Source organism: Protopterus annectens, chromosome 14.part0 (assembly GCF_019279795.1).
Source record: "Protopterus annectens isolate FY-2018-M chromosome 14.part0, PAN1.0, whole genome shotgun sequence".
Classification (NCBI taxonomy): domain Eukaryota; kingdom Metazoa; phylum Chordata; order Ceratodontiformes; family Protopteridae; genus Protopterus; species Protopterus annectens.
Window position 1 is genome coordinate 280,247,129 of NC_056748.1, and position 18,339 is coordinate 280,265,467.

Here is an 18,339-nt window from a genome sequence, read left to right on the forward strand (position 1 = left end):
CAGAATTTCGAAATATTTCTAATATGTCTACAGGATCTCTTGCTACCTTCCTTGTTATAGGCTCCCTAAGCTTGGAGGCAGCCCTTTCTACTTTCTGTTGCCAGAGTCATTGTTCTAAAGGTTTTTCTGCTCTACTGTTGTTATGAAAAAAACAGTTGTTTAACAGCAATCTTTCTAAACTCATGCATACTATCAATGTAATCCCTTATGTTCTGCTTACGATTCTGCAGTTGATTTTCTTGTTCTGAGAGATTCCCCTATTCTGCAATACTTTAACATTTGTCAGGCCTGCTAAATAATTCCTGTTACTTAACCATAGCTCACTTTCTTTTATTTCCATCCTATTTTTAAACTCCCATATTATGTAGTAGTATATCAGACTTCTTTGTAGCTAGAGGTGTTGAGCTTGGGGATGACATTGATGCATTTTGTGACACAGAAGTAGGGTCTGGGTTTAGATGGATGCCCCCACAGAGTTTCTGATCAGCAGCTGAGTGACAGAGATGGAAATACCATTCAGATCTGGATTTGTTTATAAGGAGGTGGTGTATTGTTTTCAGGTTACTTTTTACATATTTGTAGCTAAAGCGGTTGCAGGGATTTGGAGGGTGTATTTGTGACAAAACAAAAAAGGAGGGTGGTGTTTTAGGTTGTGTAAAGGGGTGTGGGTTGGTGGGTGATTTGCTCTTTGGGAAGATGCAAATTTGATAGTCATGTGTTTAAATGTGGTGTGGAGCAGTAGAGAGATTAAGTGCAAGTGTATCATCATCATGTGGTGTATTGTGTGTAAGATTTGTTGAAGATTTTAGCAAGATACCAGTGAGAAGAGAGTGCTCAATCGGTGGAAGTATCTAGAAGTTACATTTTTGTTTTGTTTAGAGAAAGATCTAGAAAGTAATCAAAATCTAAAGTTAAACATTTTTCTTTGAGTTTTTTTAATCAGACTGGTTACAGGGTTGCTGCTTGCTATTTTTCTAGACTGAAATGCAGTATTATGTCTCAAGGGTGAAAGTTGTAGGGGACATCTGCTCAACTGAAGATGGGGTAACCTATTCTAACATAGAGCAGAAGTTATGTTTTTACCATAACTAGGCATCTGTGTTGTCCATTTTCATTCTTCCTCAACGTAGGGGTTCAGATCCAACCCTCAGATCTGACTCAGTCGCATATTCCAGACTTCAGATCCAGCTCTCAAGCTCGTCCCTCTACCCATAATGCCTTACTCCATCCCCACAGCTTCAGATCAAGTTTGCTGCCATATCCCTATAGCAGGACAGAGACAGGAATAGTTTGATAGAAAAAGGCAGGGCTCAAACCTGGAACTGTAGGTTCCAATACAGTTCAACAGGTCCTCTAGAAATAAGGATGGGAGGGGAGTTGTTGAAGAATGAAGACGGTAAGAACATAACTTTTAAATGTGATGTTGGTCCTTTTCATTCTTCCTCAACATATGGGACAGACTCCCCAGCTCTGCTCTCCTTGGGTCGCCCTCATGGAAGGATATTCCGGAGTACCACAGAACCAAAGGCATCTCTGTTTATGGAAATATCCAATTTGTAATGAGTAACAAGTATGAGACTGGACCATGTAGTTGCAGTGCAAATATTGTCAATAGATGTGTGACGTCCCCTCCTCTGGCCCAGTGACCAAGGAGCCTCAATCCTCACCATTGACACCAGTGGGGAACACTGACTGAGAAAAAAATAGACGCACATTATTTTCAGATGCAGCTCTCTGCACCAAGTACAACTTCCCTTAAGAATACATGGGGAATGCACAAGCCAGTGTTGGGCTTTCTCTCCAACCCCTAAACAAAACTGCCTACTGACACAGCTATAGAGTTGAGTCCTTAGCCAGGTGTTGTAAGCCAAGTCCTCCACCACCCTTTCTGTGAAATCACTGCTCTCAAAGTAGCTGACACACACATACATAATATGTGTGTGTGTGTGTGTGGCGGGGAGGCTGGCACATCATACCCACTTTGCCACCTCCACCCAGACTATAAGGTTGACATACCGCCAGCAGAACACCCAAATCCAGCCAGCTACTCTAAGACTCTTACCAGGGTACTAGATTACTTTCAGTAAAAGTAATACGTACACAAAAAGTAATGTTTGATCAAACAGCAAGACTATTGGGACCGTGGAGCCACAGTTCCACTAAATAAATGCAATTACTCTCCAAGGTTAAATATGTTCTAAAAGACCAGCTGCAATGAAAGGTATAGATATATTTAATAATACATAATAAAATAGAATACATGAAAATACTGAATATCTATTTACAGTAAACACCAGTGTTTCAATTCACAGGAAATATAAAAACAATAATCTGGAAAGACTCAGACACAGAAAAACAATATTCAGCTAATCTCACTATATTTTCTAATTGACTGAAGAATTACTGTTCCATAGTTTACTTACTAAAGCAAGGCAAGATGAACTTAGAGGAGTGTCTCTTGCCAGGTCTAACAAAAATTGCATCTATCACATCTCCCACTAGTACTCAAATACAAGTGCAGTGCTGGCTACAGAATAATATCACATCTGGTCATCTTGACTCTGTAGTTCCCACACTATCCCCTCACTAGCAACTGAGCCAGGAACTGGCACAGAGGTATCACAATACACACACAGAACTTTGCTAAAGTTTAATACAGCATCTGGATGCTATAAAACAATTCCAACACTTTCACTCTTCCTACAGAAAGGCTTTTCACAGATATTGTATATCTGGCTGCATTCAGACCTGTGGGATAAAAAATTTATGGCCTAAACCAAGTCATTTAACTTCAGGCTATTTTTCTTAAGGTTAGCTGGGCTGAGCTTAACCCCTTTCTGTCCATTATCTTTTGTTAAAATATATACATTTAATCAGTTACAACAATACACTCAGACATACACGTATATTTCTTTTCTGTCCAGCAGGACCCACTGCTGATACATTTTTAACACAAGCAACTTTACAAATACATTTTTAACACAAGTAAATGTATAAATCAGTTTGATATTCAAATGACATATAATTCCTTACAAAACTCCAGCTAGCTATGCTGGCATATGTTACACACACACTGCCCTACTCCCCCTAGCACGGCTGGCACTACCTCACATCATCACAAGATGTTCTTGACCAAAAAAAGCAGATGATGTGGCAATGGAACTGGTTGAATGAGCATTGGGAGGTTTGGATAATGTTATACCTTTCTGATAATAAATCCAGGAAATACAGTTTGTTATCCATTTTGCTAAACTAACTTTGGCAACTGAATAACCTAGCCTTTTTGGAGAAAAAGAAACAAAAAGTTGGTCTGACTTTCTGATTTGTTTTGTCCTGTGAAGATAAAAATGTAGTTGTCTGGGCACATCAACAGCAGCATGTACTCTCCTTTATTTGAAAAATTTGGAAAGAAAACTGGTAAGTGAATGGATTAGTTAATGTTATTTGCAGAAACCACTTTCGGTAAAAAGGAAGGGTTAGTTCATAAGGAAGCCCTATCCTTATGAAACATTATATAAGGAGTTTTTGAGGAAAGAGCCTGGAGTTCAGACATTCTCTTTGCAGAAATAATGGCTACTAAGAAAACTGTTTTCGATTATAGCAATTTCAAATCGGATGGAGCTGAAGGCTCAAAAGGTTTCCTTGTTAGGCCTTGTAGCACAACTGTCAGAGCCCAAGCTGGTGAGGGATCCTTTATTGGAAGCCTTAGGAATAAATTCCTTTCATGAAAATTTTACACAGTTTAGACAAAGCTAGAGAAACGTGTCTGCTCCCAGTGTGAAAACTAGAAATAGCTGCCAGTTGAATTACAGAACAAATGGCTCCTTTTTCAAAAAGAGGCGTCAAAAACTGGGCAATTGTAGAGACTGGGGCAGAAAAAGGGTCAATTTCCTTATTCAAATACCAAAAGGAGGATATTCTCCATTTGCTTTTGTATACCTTTTTAGTAGATTCTTTCTGAGAAACCAATATAATGTTGCATACAGGGGAAGAAAGCCTGGGCTGACTAACTCTTACTGAAAGTGAAGAAACTATGTGGTTAGTCTTAAGGTTTGAATGTAGGGATGTTGGATCTCTGATGGGTGTGACAGGAGATCCAGAGGTGGCTCCAGTATCCATGGAGGATAACACAGATGAGACCATAGGAAGGGGAACCATACTTGCTGAGGCAATGAGGATTACTGAGCTCTTCAGCCTGCTTGCTTTCTGTAAAAATCTGGGAATCAAGGGAAGAGGAGAGTAAGCATAAAGGAGACCTGAGGGCCAAGCGTGAACTACAGCATCTCTCGGTGCTGCACTTCTTGTTGAGGGGAGTGTCAAATAGGTCACAGCAAGGTCAGCCTCAATGCCGCAAGATCATCTCTACTACAGATTGATTGAGAGACCACTTGGGGGACATCAAAATGGACCTGCTTAGTTTGTCAGCTAGCATGTTGGTTTTCACGAGTATGTGCATTGCAATTAGAAGGTGGTCTGATGAGACTGCCCATTCCCATACTCTCATGGCCTCTGTGCAAATGAGATAAGAGAGAGTTCCTTCTTGTTTGTTGATGTACCAGAATACAGACATGTTGTCCATCTGAACTGCAATAGCCCCCAAAGGGAGAACATTGTGAAATGCCTGCAACACAAATAGGACTGCTCTTATCTCTAGGACACTGATAAGCAACTTGGTCTCTTGGGGGGGATCATGTGCCTTGGACCATTCTTCCCAAGAAATGTCTCCCACCCCAAATGAGAAGAGTCCATGGTCACCGTGGCCATTAGGGTTGGTCGAACAAAGGGTTTGCCTAGATGAATATTGTCCAATTGCATCCACCATCAAATGTATTGTTTGCAAAGTGGGGTGAGCCTGACTGAAAAGGATAGGGGTTGATATAGAATGGATCACTGAACAGCTAAGGCCCATTGAAAAACCTGCATAAAGAAGTGTGCCAAAGGAAGCAGCATGATAGCTGCTGCCATGGAATCTAATGCTTGCAGTACTGACCGTGCCAGTGGAGCTGAATGAGGAAGAACACAATGGATCTGGCTTCTGATAATAGAAATACGATGAGTAGGTAAAGACGTTATTTGTGTTGTCATATCTAGAAGAGCACCAATAAACTCCAGGCTCTGTACTGGTGTTAGATTCAACTTGGCATGATTTATTGTTATGCCCAACAAATGCAAATCTGGCGCAAACAGTCCCTGGCATGCAGGAAAAGATTCTTGGAGGGGGTGGTGAGAAGCCAATCGTCTAGATATGGAAACGTCCGGAATCCCTTCAGTCTCAAATGATCTACCCTACTGACATGCATTTGGTAAACACCCTGAAAGATGTGGTAAGTCCAAAGAGTAGAGCTCTGAATTTGTAATGACTGGCTCCCAGCCGAAAATGTAGATGTCTTCTGGATTGCCTGTCTATTTTGATAGGACAGTACTCATCCTGAAGATCTAATGGGCACATCCAATATTCCATGACAATTTGGAACTTTGCTTTATCTACTGATTTAAATTGCTAGATCCAAAATGGATCTAGATCCCCTGTTGTCTTTAGCACAAAAAAAACTGTGAATAAGTTCCAAATCCTGTCTGGTCTGGAGGGACTTTTTGGATGGGTCTTTTGTCTAGCAGCTTTTGGATTTATTGTGCTATTGCCTTCCTCTGACTGGCTGGAACATCAGAAAGTTTCTTCCTTTTGTGAGATGGAAGAAGGAAAAATTGTGCATAATAAGCCCTGGATAGTATGCTTAGCACCCATGTATCTTGTGTTATACCTGCCCAAGCGTCTGGATGCAAAGACAATCAACCAGACGGTCTCCAGAATTGGACAGTCAGGGCAGTGCTTCAAGAGCACTGAAAGGGCCTGTTCGAAAAAAGAATCTCTAAAGCCTTGATTCTGCGGGACCTCTTCTGCCTTTACGGCAATATCTACCATTGAAATTTCCTCCTTTGCTTCTGGAGAAATTGTCACCGTGCAGGTCTTGGCAAATTTCCAAATATTTCTGGAACCACATCTTCTTGCCACCTCTCTGATTCCCGAAAAAAGTTCATTGAGGGGATGAAAAAACTTGATTCTCACAGCAGAGTCTTTCCATCTTTTTCGCTGTGGATAGGTGTCTCTTTTACTAATGGCCTAAACAAGGAAGTGCCATCAAATGGGGCACTAATAAAAGACATCTTAAAAGGTTCTGCAAAGCCACATCCAGGCATGCCTCCTTATGGCAATACCTGAACCGGAAGCTCATGGGGTGCCTTCACCAGTGTATGAGACCAATCTCATTGAAGCAATGTATATGGACAAGAGAGTGGCCAGCTGAGAAGATGTCCTTTTGAAATCAGAAGACACAGACTCTGACAGAGTATGTGAAAGCTCCTTGGTCAAATCTCTCTGAAGTCGAATAAAATGTGTCAAGTAATTTAGTGACCTCAAGGTAAAGGCTGCCGAGGCAAAAGTTCACATTCCAAACCTGTCCAATGCTCTAGACTCCATGTTAGACAGATGGATAGCAGAGCTCTGTTCCTGCAGCTTATTCTTGGTGGCTGCCAGCACCACCATAAGATCAACTGGGACCTCTTTGCTCCAGTGTGGTCTGCCAGTTGGCAGGAATAAAAACTTGTCGGATCTTTTAAGAATGGGCTCAACGTTATCCAGTTTCTTCCAAGCTCGATGGTCAACTAGATCAATAAGTTCATCTGCCCAGGGGGGTGACCCAAGATGTAGATGGGCCAGAACCAAATGCATCCAAAACTACTGATTCTTCTGGGGAGGGGTTTTGGAAAGATCAGCCACCTTTCTGTTTCAAGATTTCTAAAATATCCCCAAATGAGATGCCATCTGGTGATGATCTGGGGGACCCCTCACCTTCATCAAAATTGGAATCCTCCATGAAAGACTCCATCAAGGAGCCAAAGTGTCTCCTTCTGCACATCATCTTCCGATGCTGCTCCTCTGTGGGATGTTTAGGTGAGGTGTCATAACAGAGGGGGAAGTTCCTCTAATAGAACTGGCTGGACACTTATAAGTTTTGGCTGTCCCTGTTGAATAGGTCTGAGGGACGCTGAGCTTGTAACTGATGGAAGAAAAGGAGTAAAATCTAAAATATGAGAGGGCAGTTCTCTGTGAAGAGAAAAAGCCGACACACCTGGAGAGACCCCAACCAGATGAAGGTATGTCCAGACCTCCTTTGGATCTGAGCTTCAGGAGTGGAACCAGATCCGAACTGTCCAGGACCAAGGCTCTGACAGGAAGGGACAAGATCTGACAAAATTGGAGCAGGGCCTATCGCCTTAGATCCAACACCGACACTTCAGGTCCAAAATCCATTCTGGTCCGATTTTATCAGAGCAGGACTAGTCAAGGATATTTTTGTTGTGAAGGAAGAAGCTTTCCTCAGATCAGACACTGGACCTCCCAGGGATCTTGGATCCTGTGGCTCCAAAACCACTGGATGGATCGGAGGAGGAAAGAAATTAGCTTTAGAAATGGTAGGCATACTCACAGATCCAACAGGGGATGGAGCTGGTAAGACCCCCATCTAGATCTCAGAAACTTTTTCATCATCCTAAAAACATCTACTTCTGACAATTTTCTGGAGGACCTACAGGAAAAAGAAGATGGAGGCCTTGAATGCTTCTTAGGAGTTTGAAGCAATTTTGAAGGCAGGGTAGGTGAAACTGGTTTAATGGCAAACTCAGGAGTAGTACTCCTATAAGTGGTACCTTGCTTTGGATCCAATGGTGTAGGATCTGAGGGTATAATTGTAGGGATTATTGTGATCACTGAAGTTTAAGGTTTTGGATTCGATTGTTGAATATTAGGATCCGATAGCATCAGATCTGATAGTTTTCTAGACTTCTAGTCTTTGTCAAAGGCTTTGAGGAAGATCTGTGGGTCTTTGGTGGGGAGCACTTACTTTGCTCCACAGCAGCAGACCTGCTATGTTTAGAGGGGGTTTGAGCCCCTGAAGTAGTAGAAGGAAGAAGACTCCCTTAGAATCAATTTATTTTGTCTGTCAACTAAAGCTCTATGGTTGAATGTGGCACAGATCTTGCGTGCAGTGTCCAAATGTCCATCCCCAAGACAGTACACGCACTCCTTATGGGCATCCAAATTCGGGATCTTATGCCCACAAGAAGTGCATTTTTTTAAAACTTGTGGGCTTGTTAGACATGTTTGAAGAAAAATACCCACACAATCCTTATAACAGAGAATTGTGAAGGCAATAAAATAAGCAAAAAAACATTTTTTTTAATAGGAAAAGGTAGATAGGAGAAATAAAAGCTTAATTACCAACTATAGTAAACAAAAGATACCCTGAGTGAAGGGTAAACAAAAATGCCAATGACGGTTGTAAGTTACTATATAGCAATAGTAATAGGAAGCAAACAAAATGCCCTAACACTAGCGAGAGAGACTGAGAGGGAGGAAACTATGTATGTATAGAGAGATACAAAAGGAGAATATTAAAACAAATTATTTTGTAACTCTTGAAAACCTTATACTAGCACTCGAGAGATTGGAACCTGCATCTGTTTGCAATGGTGTCACACTTGATCTGAAGTGAGGGGATGGAGTAAGGCAAGGGTAGAGGGAGAAGCTTGAGAGATGGATCCGAAGTCTGGAATATATGGCTGAGTGAGATCTGAGGATCGGATCCGAACTCATATGCTGAGGAAGAATGAAAAGGACGACATTAAATCAGTGCATTTAATGTACTGCTTAGCAGTAAGGTAAGACCAGCTTGGTGTGGGGGAAAACTGGCTTTAATGGCATACCTAATGGCACTTGGACATAAGCCAGTATTTTCCTGCTCTATTAGTGTCTATTCTTTGTTTAAACTTTTCCAAGAGGTGAGACACTCAGGATGAACAAATTTTGTCTAACAGGTGACTAGAAAAGATATTCAGAACCCTAGCAGTAAAAGGAGATGGCTAGTTCTCCTGTGCTAAGCAGATGAATTCCTGGGGGGCTCTAGATGCGTACTTGATGAGGTTGGATAGTAAGTAATATGGTTTTAAGCAGATAATACTACTGTGATGGACAGTATAGGGTGGACGAATGTGTGGAAATTGTTCTGATATGTAGCTGTGTCTTTAAGCAGATTTGTGATCTCATTAAAAAAATGGGAGGAAAGCAACGGGATTAAATTTGTAGATATGGGGGGTGGGCTGGCAGTGAAGTGGGCCAGACCTCCCACTATTGTGGGAGACAATCAGTCTGGGCCTTCTCAAATCCAGTGTGGTCCTATATACCCCAGCCCAACAAACGGCCTGAGGCAGTGTTTTTCTGCGGCTGTTAAAAGACAGAAACTAAAAGTGAAGGTACACCACTAAACAAGTGATAAACCAAACCCAGTAGAATGGGGAGCAGTACAACTGCACTGATGTACCATTGTGGTGCTCGAGGATGCTTAAACATGAAAGCAGTCCACTTAGAGGGAGAGTACATCAGTAAAAATAAGGGTAAGCAATTTATGACCTCTGCACATGCAGTCTTGGTTCTGGCAATACTCTTAATACTCAAGCTATGTGACAGAGGAAACAAAAACAGCTAGTACAATTACCTAAAGTATTTACAGCAGTAAAGAGGTGCATATGGGTAAATTGCAGGTCCTCTGAATGCTGGTATGTAACTTCTCCGTTCAGTGATGGATGTGTGTCAGACTTTAAAGCAGCTTCGTCCCTGCATTTGAATTCTTACTACTCTGTAGTATTAAGGATGGCACCCTGACATTAGCAATTAGAATGGAGAGCCACATCAAAGAAATAAATCCAGAGGGAAAAGGACTAGGGCAGTTAAACCTCACAGAATAGTTACCACCACTATCTCTGGGAGTCCTACTGGATCTTTAGAATAATCCTGGAAATTAGTGGAAATGAATACATGAAAATTTCTGTGCATGAGAAAGTATTGGTCTTCTATGCCTGCTTGCAAGGAACCTTTTTAACTATTTATTTTGAAAGAACAACAGATCTATTTCAGGAGTTCCCCACACCTGGGTCAATTCATGGAAAGCTCCTGGGTGCAATTTCCATTCATGAGTGTCCGACTTGGTCCTGCTCAGCTTACTGCAAAAATGTTTTGCTCTGACAGAATGTATGAAGGCTGGGGAGTCAAACAGAGCTGAATAAGTGCACCCTAGGCTACTATGGCAAGTTTACAAAAGAAAGATAAGATCTGGTGCCCACTGTCTGTGTAAGACATCACTGTGGTTTTGGCTGGGATAATCTGCAGAGCTCCTGCAGACCATAGATGGTTTAAGGCTTTTAGAGCATTTATTACCGCTATGATCTCCTTGACCTTTATCTACTTTTGTCAGTCTTACTTGTTCCATAACCTATGTACGTTCACCCCTTTGGACACAGCTCACAAAGCAAACAATGAAGCATCTGTTGTGACAGACTGACGAGGAACAGGAATGGAGAAAGCAAGACATGGATTGAAAAATAAATGAAACACACAGTAATTCTCTTCTTAGAAACCCCAGGACCAGAATATGAAAAGATAGTGGGTGTTAACACTGGGACAAGACTGAACTGTGATACCAGAGATTTTTTATAGTGCGTATACTGACCATGGGAAACATGATAATCATATAGGTCAAGAAACACAGAATCCAGAGATGTTCCTTGGCAGATATCAGGGACTCAGTGGAAAAGATCAGGAACTTTTCTTTGTTTACTTCTACCTAGTCCAAAAAAGGAAATGCTCTTTCTAGGGATGCATCCAGAAAGCATCCCAGAAAAAAAAATTTTATGAGAAGGAATGTGAAAGAATTTTGTAAGTTCATCTGGAACCTCAGACTGAGGAAGAGTTCCCATGTATACATCAAATGGGATCATCCATTACCAACAGTTCAAAAGATAGATGCTAGAAAACCAGATATAGTGGTCCAAGAAAAGAAGAAAAGTAGCAGTGATAAGTGAAATTACCACACCCAGTGACCACAGTGTCCTGTGTACAGAGAGACACAAAGTCATAAAATATCAGGATTTGGAAGCAGAAACAAGAGCAATCTGGAAGAAAGATACCCAGATAGTTCCAGTAGTAGTAGGAGCAACGGGTCTTATAAAAAAAAAAAAAAAAAAAGTCTACATTCATATTTAGGTATGTTACCAATACATCTAACTCTGTACAAATTGCAGGAGGAGTCATTACTGGGCACATTGCGGGTGCTCTGAAGAGCACTTTAGACTGACATCAAAGAGTGAAACAATACTAATTTCATGAATTTTAATCATACTTTGACTTAGGAATGGGGTCCATTCCCATCATGGTATTAGAAACCCAAAAGATTTGGAGAAATTAAAAAGAAAGAAGAGTTTCTTGACACAAGTCAAAGAATCTTGATATTTGGAAAAAGAGTCTGCAAATATAAAAGTCATCCAAATATGATAAGATGTGAATGCCTTGTAGTCTGCAGTGAGCAATTAGTAGAGCCAGACACTTTGTAAACAGGGTATGAATGTTGATTTTAATTGGCATGTATTACTTTAAATATTTTTTAAGTGTTTGATGGTATTATCTGATGACTTTATTGTTTGCTTATTTAACAGTGTATATAAACCAAGTGTGTGATGTGAAGTAACCGTGTACTCCAAGAAGGCAGTGCATGCCAAGACGTCAGAGAGGAATACATTTTATTCATTGGGTTCCTGGTATTTGTTCTTCGTTCTATTTGCTGTCTTTGCTTTGCTGCTTTGCTGTTGTTTTTGCTACATGCCAAAGGGGGAACTGTACTCAATGACGAGTCTGACAAGGACTCAGTAGAGTTGTAATACTACTTCCTTGGACCTGGACACCATACCCTCACTTATGAGTTGGGCAACATACACTGATTGTCTTACTATCTTGGCTACGAGAAGTCAAACACCAGATTACTGTCTACATGGGGTCAACTCTTAGGGGTGTTTTATCAATGAATTAATTAGCTTGCGTGGACACTTTCCCAAAGGACACTATAACACATTTCTTTGCATTGTGTTTTAATCTGTGGCTTTCTCACCAGTTATTTGTTTGTGTTAGACCCTCTTGAAGAATGTTGGTGCCATGGGAGAAATCTATGATAGCTCTCAATTTACAGTCATCTATGAACTTGGTGAGCCAGAGGCCTTTGACATTAGCCTTAAATTCTGAAAAGTAGATGCCAAACGGGAAGGGCCCAACACAGAACTCTGGGGTACTCCCGTGATGACCAGTCACTTGGTGGAGGTGGTCTCAACAATTCTGACTTCTTGAGTCCTATCTGTGAGCCAGATGATAATCCTGCAAGTTATGCATGGATTTACACCTAGTTCTGAGTGTCTGTCAACAATACCAGAGTGGGATATTTTATCGAATGCCTTGATCAGGTCAATGTAAACAGCATGTGCCATTTTCCCCTTATCCATAGCTGTAGTTACCCTCTCAAAGGTTAAGTAGGCAAGACCTTCCCTTAAAAAAGCCAAACTGAGATGGAACCAGTGACTGCATATTGTCAATGTCCTTCTTGATCATTTCCATGGTAACTCATTCCATGGCTTTGCATATTAGACTTGTCAGACTGATGGGTCTTTAGTTCTTGGGGTCAGTTGATGGCTCACCCTTATAAAGAGGGATGACCGTTGCAGCCCTCCATTCACATGGCATGTGACCTATTTTGAGACTGTAGTTAAAGAGTGCTTCAAAAGGTCCTGCTAAGTCATGCTTTTGGGCATTTAGGAGACAACCTGAGATATTGTCGGGCCACTCTGAATCAGTCTTTTTGGCCTCAGACAGCAAATCCAGGACCTGCTCCCTTGTTGATAGTTTGAGCAGATATGGTAGAAAGGATATCATATGGGGTAGTGGGGGTGACGTTAGTTTACTCATTTAACTAATACACTTTTTATATCCATGTACCTTTGTCCATCTAGCCTCCTTCCTACTACTCAACTGTCCCATTCATTCCTCTTGGGCTGATAAGACAAACCCTGCAGAATGGGGAACGGTACCATCCAGCAGTATGTGGGGATTATGGTTTCCCTTTAAGGTCCTAGTTTCCCTCTCTGCATACATCTGTGTGTCAAATGGGCTGGAATGCAACAAGCCATTGAGATGTAGAACTCACATTCTCTCTCACACACACACCTGTGCGTGTGTGTGTGTGTGTGTGTGTGTGTGTGTGTGTGTGTGTGTGTATATATGTATATGTATATATATATGTATATATATATATATATATATATATATATATATATATATATATATATATATATATGGGAGCACTTTATAAGCTCGAAATACTGAAATCTCGAATTTCAGAATCTCGAGCTCATAAAGTGGAAGGATCGGAAGATCGCAACCCCAGAAGCGCAAAATTCAAAATCTCGAATGCGGGAGATTTTGAATTAGTGGTTCTGGTGTAGCGCTGTGTTCATGGATTCAGGTAAGTGTTTATGTTTAAGGGTGTTGGGTAGGGGCTGTAGTGTGTGTTAGTGTGTGTTGTTATTGTGATGTGTGTGCGCGAGAGGAATGTAGTTTGTGTGGTGCTGTTTTGTGTGTATGTAGTGCGACCCTGGAGTTAGAATATTTAAGTAGGGGGTGTGGTGGGGGTGCAGCCCCCCACATGGGGATTGCCCCCCTGCATATAATAAGGGTAGATGTGTGTGCTTCTTTAGTTATGTTTGTGTGTTGTATTGGTGTTTGAAAGTGTTGGGAGTTTGAATTTCGCGGTTTTGTGGTTTCGGGATTTAGGCTTTCGCAGTTTTGTGGTTTCGGGTATTTGGATTTTACACACTATGGGCTCAAGATTTTGAAATTCGAGATTTTAGAATTTTGAGCTTATTAAGTGAATCTATATCTATATATATATATATATATATATATATATATATATATATATATGGGTCCTATTCAAATTACCGAAACGCCAGTTTGCCGACACGCGGAAGAGGAACGCGAAAGGACCGACAACGCAGTTGACCGACATGCTGAAATCCCGACAGCTGGAAGACCGACAAGCGGAACGTGTAAGCGCGACTTGGTAAGTATGCGATAGTGAGGGATTTAGGATTAGGGAGCGGACAGGTAAGTGTGCAATAGTGAGGGATTTAGGGTTAGGGTGTGCGAAAGGTGAGTGTGCGGTAGTGTCGGAGTTAGGGTTTGGGTAATGTAAGTGTGTGTTAGTGACGGGTTTATGTTTTAGGGTGGGTTAAGTAAGTTAGGCATAGGGTGCAGGTAGGGTAAGTGTGCGGTAGTGTCGGACCTTAGGGTTAGGGGTGGGTTAAGTGAGTTAGGGTTAGGGTGCAGGTAGGGTAAGTGTGCGGTAGTGTCGGACCTTAGGATTAGGGGTGGGTTAAGTGAGTTAGGGTTAGGGTGCAGGTAGGGTTAGGGTGCGGTAGTGTCGGACCTTAGGGTTAGGGGTGGGTTAAGTGAGTTAGGGTTAGGGTGCAGGTAGGGTAAGTGTGCGGTAGTGTCGGACCTTAGGGTTAGGGTTTGGGTTAGGGCTAGTGGATATGTAATGTAGTGTAATGTGTTGTTTACGTGTAGTGTGTCAGTGTAATGGTGTTCGGTGTTTTGCGTTGTCGGTATTGTGTGTTGTCGGTTGTTTGGTGTCGGTGGTTTGCGTGTCGGTGTTCTAAAGTAGATCCATATATATATAAATAAAATCAATAGTCCTGTCCCTCCAGAGACAACAACTCCACAAGATTCGTGGTCATCTCCGAGGATTTTGCAATGCAAATTTGACCAGGTGCATGCACATACGTACACACACACACACACACACACACACACACACACACACACACACACACACACACGTACACACACACACACACACACACACACACACGAGTTATATTATTCCTCTCATCCCTCAACCTGTTCCAAAAGATGCCTGAGCTACTTATCAAACTCATACCACTTGTGGTCACAGTCAGGCCCTTTGGGGCTGGCAATCACTCTCCTTTTTCACACCAGCTTAAACCTATTCAAGGTCACACAGGAGTTGCAGCTTTTCCTGACAAGCAATGGGAAAAAAGGAGCTCAACACGATGCCAGTCCAGTCATGAACACCCAACACTACACAATTCACAGCACTCCAATTCACTTGCCTGCTTGCCTCTGGATTATGACAAGAAATGAGAGATAACACTGAAAACCTCTGTGAACAGAAGACGTCATAGATGGAGAACTAAACTGGACAAAACATGATCTATGAAGCAGTAACACAAGCCACTGCACTGATGCGGTATTGTACTACTATAACTTTAAATTAAATAATGAATAGTGTCAAAATATATTTTTCTGCATTTTCTCATTCATATCAAACCTTCAAAAAGCAATGCAAGAAATAAACACGTTAAACGTAATAGTAAAAATACTTTAACAAATTCACTTTCATCAGATTGGTACACTAAGCTATTCATATTTGCATCTGCCGATGCAACTCAGAAAGCTGTCTCATACCAAAAATTATATTGACAAGTGACATTTTTATACTCGCCTTGTAGGAGTGGGCACCAACAGTTGGCCCACAGGGTAGTAGAATCTGCTTCAATTTTCTTGTCAGCTGCCTCCAAGTGACGTTGTTCCTCAGCCCAGGAGCTGAATATGCTTGCAGCTCGTGTGTGCAGTGTATGCATTAAATCCAGAAGCTGTGTATGAAAATAACACAAATCAGTACAAAGCACCAAAACAATGGAAAAGAGTTCATTATGTCAGCAGACCTTGGGAAGCTACTCTTCAGTAGCTGCAATATTTGGGTATAAAACTGTACACTTTCTGAAGTGGCTCTTAAAAAACTCAAACTCTCACATGCAAGATCCTAAAAATGTAATAAGAGGCACACAAGCTGGAATATTCCAATGATCCTTGGTTCTTTTTCAAGAGACACTGTAGCTCACAACATCCATACTGACTAATAAAAATATAAGCCTAAAGTTGCCTTAACATGTCTTACTGCAAAAAGGTAGCAAATGAAAAGTGCCATGCAGTGAAGATATGAAGAATAAGAATAATGCACCTACTGCAAAAGGCCCTCTTGAAGACAAAGAGGAGTACTCATTATACTTTGCTTTGAAGGGATAATTTCATGGGGTGTTAACATTTTGGTAGCTTACAGAACCCAAACCAGTGATCAACTGTAGATGGGGCAGAAGGGACTTCAGAGCAAAATGCTCTGAAGGAAAAACCTGTCTGAAATAAGTTTTACTTCTGCAGTGGGTAGTCAGCAGGTAGCCTCAACACAGAAATAAGCTGCATGCATATTTCAGAAAAATGTGGAAGAGGCAGCTGGCCACTCATCTTCCAGATGGAAAAAAAAAATCAGTGGTGTCTCCTGCTACTGCTTTGGCCAAGGAAAATGACAACTAGCTTCTTGGTGATAAAACAATGCAACTGGCAATCTATCTGGAGGTGATCTGTTTGGTAGCTGTAACACTCACCTTGACACAGGAAAAGGAAACAAAACTAAACTTATGTACTTACCATAATGATACAGCCATGTTTTCTCATTTTTGTCTGGTACAACATTTGGGTTGTCAGATCTGATCAGATCCAACCTTGGTGCCTTCTCCCAGAGGTTTCAGTTCAAAACTCTAACTCCCTCCTTACTCACAATTTCCTACTCCTGTCAAATCTACCTGAGATTGAGTCTGCTGACTGTTTCTAACCACAGAGAAACTATCATGATAGAATAAAATTCATAGGTTGGTACTGGGCTATCGGCCCTAGGGCCTATACAAGCCTAGCCATAACAATTCCCCAGATATTTCTTTCCACAATATTAACTTTCCTGGATCCCTGTCTAGCAGGGTGAATGACGTGATCCCCGGGGTGAATTTCCTATCTCCCATCCAATTGTCAAGGTTCCTTTTGAAGAGGGCCAAGGAGGCGCTCTGCTTGACATGTATGGGCAGTCTATTCCAGAGTATGTGGAGTCTCTGGGTCAGGAACCTATCCCTCCAGCATGTTTTGTTCATTGTAATGACAAGGTTTAGATCTCTGGAGCATGTGGCTCTGAGGGATTGGGATTTCTTTAAGTGGAGCATGTGCAACAGCTTAGGGTTTGACATGGCCTTGTATGTTAAGCAGAGATCGCCACTGAGTAGACGATATGCCACAGGGTATAGCTGGAGTTTTTTTTAAACAGTCAGCATAGGGCATCTGCTTTAGGCCTGTGATTCTTTTAGTGAGGTATTTCTGTGGCCTTTCCAGCTGTTGCAGATGTCTTGTAAGGTACATACCAAACGGGGCGTTGTACTTTATAATGGGTCTAATAAGAGATGAGTACAGTGAGACAATGACCTCCTTTTTTCTGGACAAAAAGCCCTTAATGATGAGGTGTGCAACAAAGAAGGATTTCCTGACTGTTGTGGCAATATGGTTATCGAAGGTGAGACCACTGTCCACCTGTGTCCCTAAGTCTCTCATCACACTTTCAGTATTTAGGGTACTGCCACCTATGTGGTAATTCATGGGTACATGTTTTTTCCCAAAGGGGATAACTACATTTTTTGGCATTAAGCTTGAGCCCATGGCTCTGTCACCAAGCATCTGTTTCTGTAAGGCCCTTTTGTAGAATAGCCACATCATTTGGGGATTCAATAATGGCACCCAGTTTGCAGTCATCTGCGAACTTTGTTAGCCAGAGTCCCTTAGTGTTGGCCTGTACTTCAGAGAAGTAGATGCCAAAAAAGTGCGGTCCCAGGACTGAACCCTGAGGTACTCCATTTGTCACTTGTCTGGAGTTGGATTTGGAGTCGGCGACTTTTACAGTCTGGGTTCTGTCAGTAAGCCAGCTGGCAACCCATCGAGTGACGTAGGGATTTATGCCCAGCCTAGTAAGTTTATCTATGATTCCAGAGTGGGGGATGGTGTCGAAAGCCTTGGTGAGGTCCAGATAGGCTGTGTGGATCGCCTTACACTCATCCACAGCTCTGGAAACTGATTCTAAAAAGCCAGTCAGGTTCAGGAGACAAGATCGGCTCTTCACGAACCCAAACTGGGTGGGGTCCAGTGTTTGAAGGTTGCCAATGTCGGTTTATAAGTTCCATGATAATGCGTTCCATGCGCTTGCAGATCAGGCTCATAAGACTGATGGGACGGTAGTTCTCGGCATCCAAGGTGGATCCCCCCTTGTGGAGTGGGATAACTGTAGCTGTGCGCCACTCAGTGGGCATGAAGCCTGAGGTGAGGCTATGATTAAACATGACACTTGGGTGAGGTGTCAGTTCATTTTGTAGCTCATGTAGTACACAGCCCGGGATGTCACATGGTCCCATGGATGCTGTATTCTTAGTTTTGGAGAGTGCGGTGTGGCCTTGATTACAGGAATTTGGCAATCTTTTGGTACTGAGATGGGCCCTTTGGGGGTGGGAGGGGGTGAATTT

The 18,339-nt window shown here is 41.9% G+C and overlaps 1 protein-coding gene across 5 annotated transcripts in view; it reads right to left on the bottom strand.

Moving 5' to 3' along the window:
- GBF1 (golgi brefeldin A resistant guanine nucleotide exchange factor 1) overlaps nt 1–18,339 on the bottom strand; it is a 4,751,435-nt gene that overhangs the window by 359,237 nt on the left and 4,373,859 nt on the right. For all 5 annotated transcript variants that reach the window (XM_044055999.1, XM_044056000.1, XM_044055998.1 and 2 more), the window contains one exon: nt 15,453–15,603. In XM_044055999.1, the coding sequence (XP_043911934.1) occupies nt 15,453–15,603 (151 nt within the window). The remainder of the gene's footprint in view (nt 1–15,452; nt 15,604–18,339) is intronic.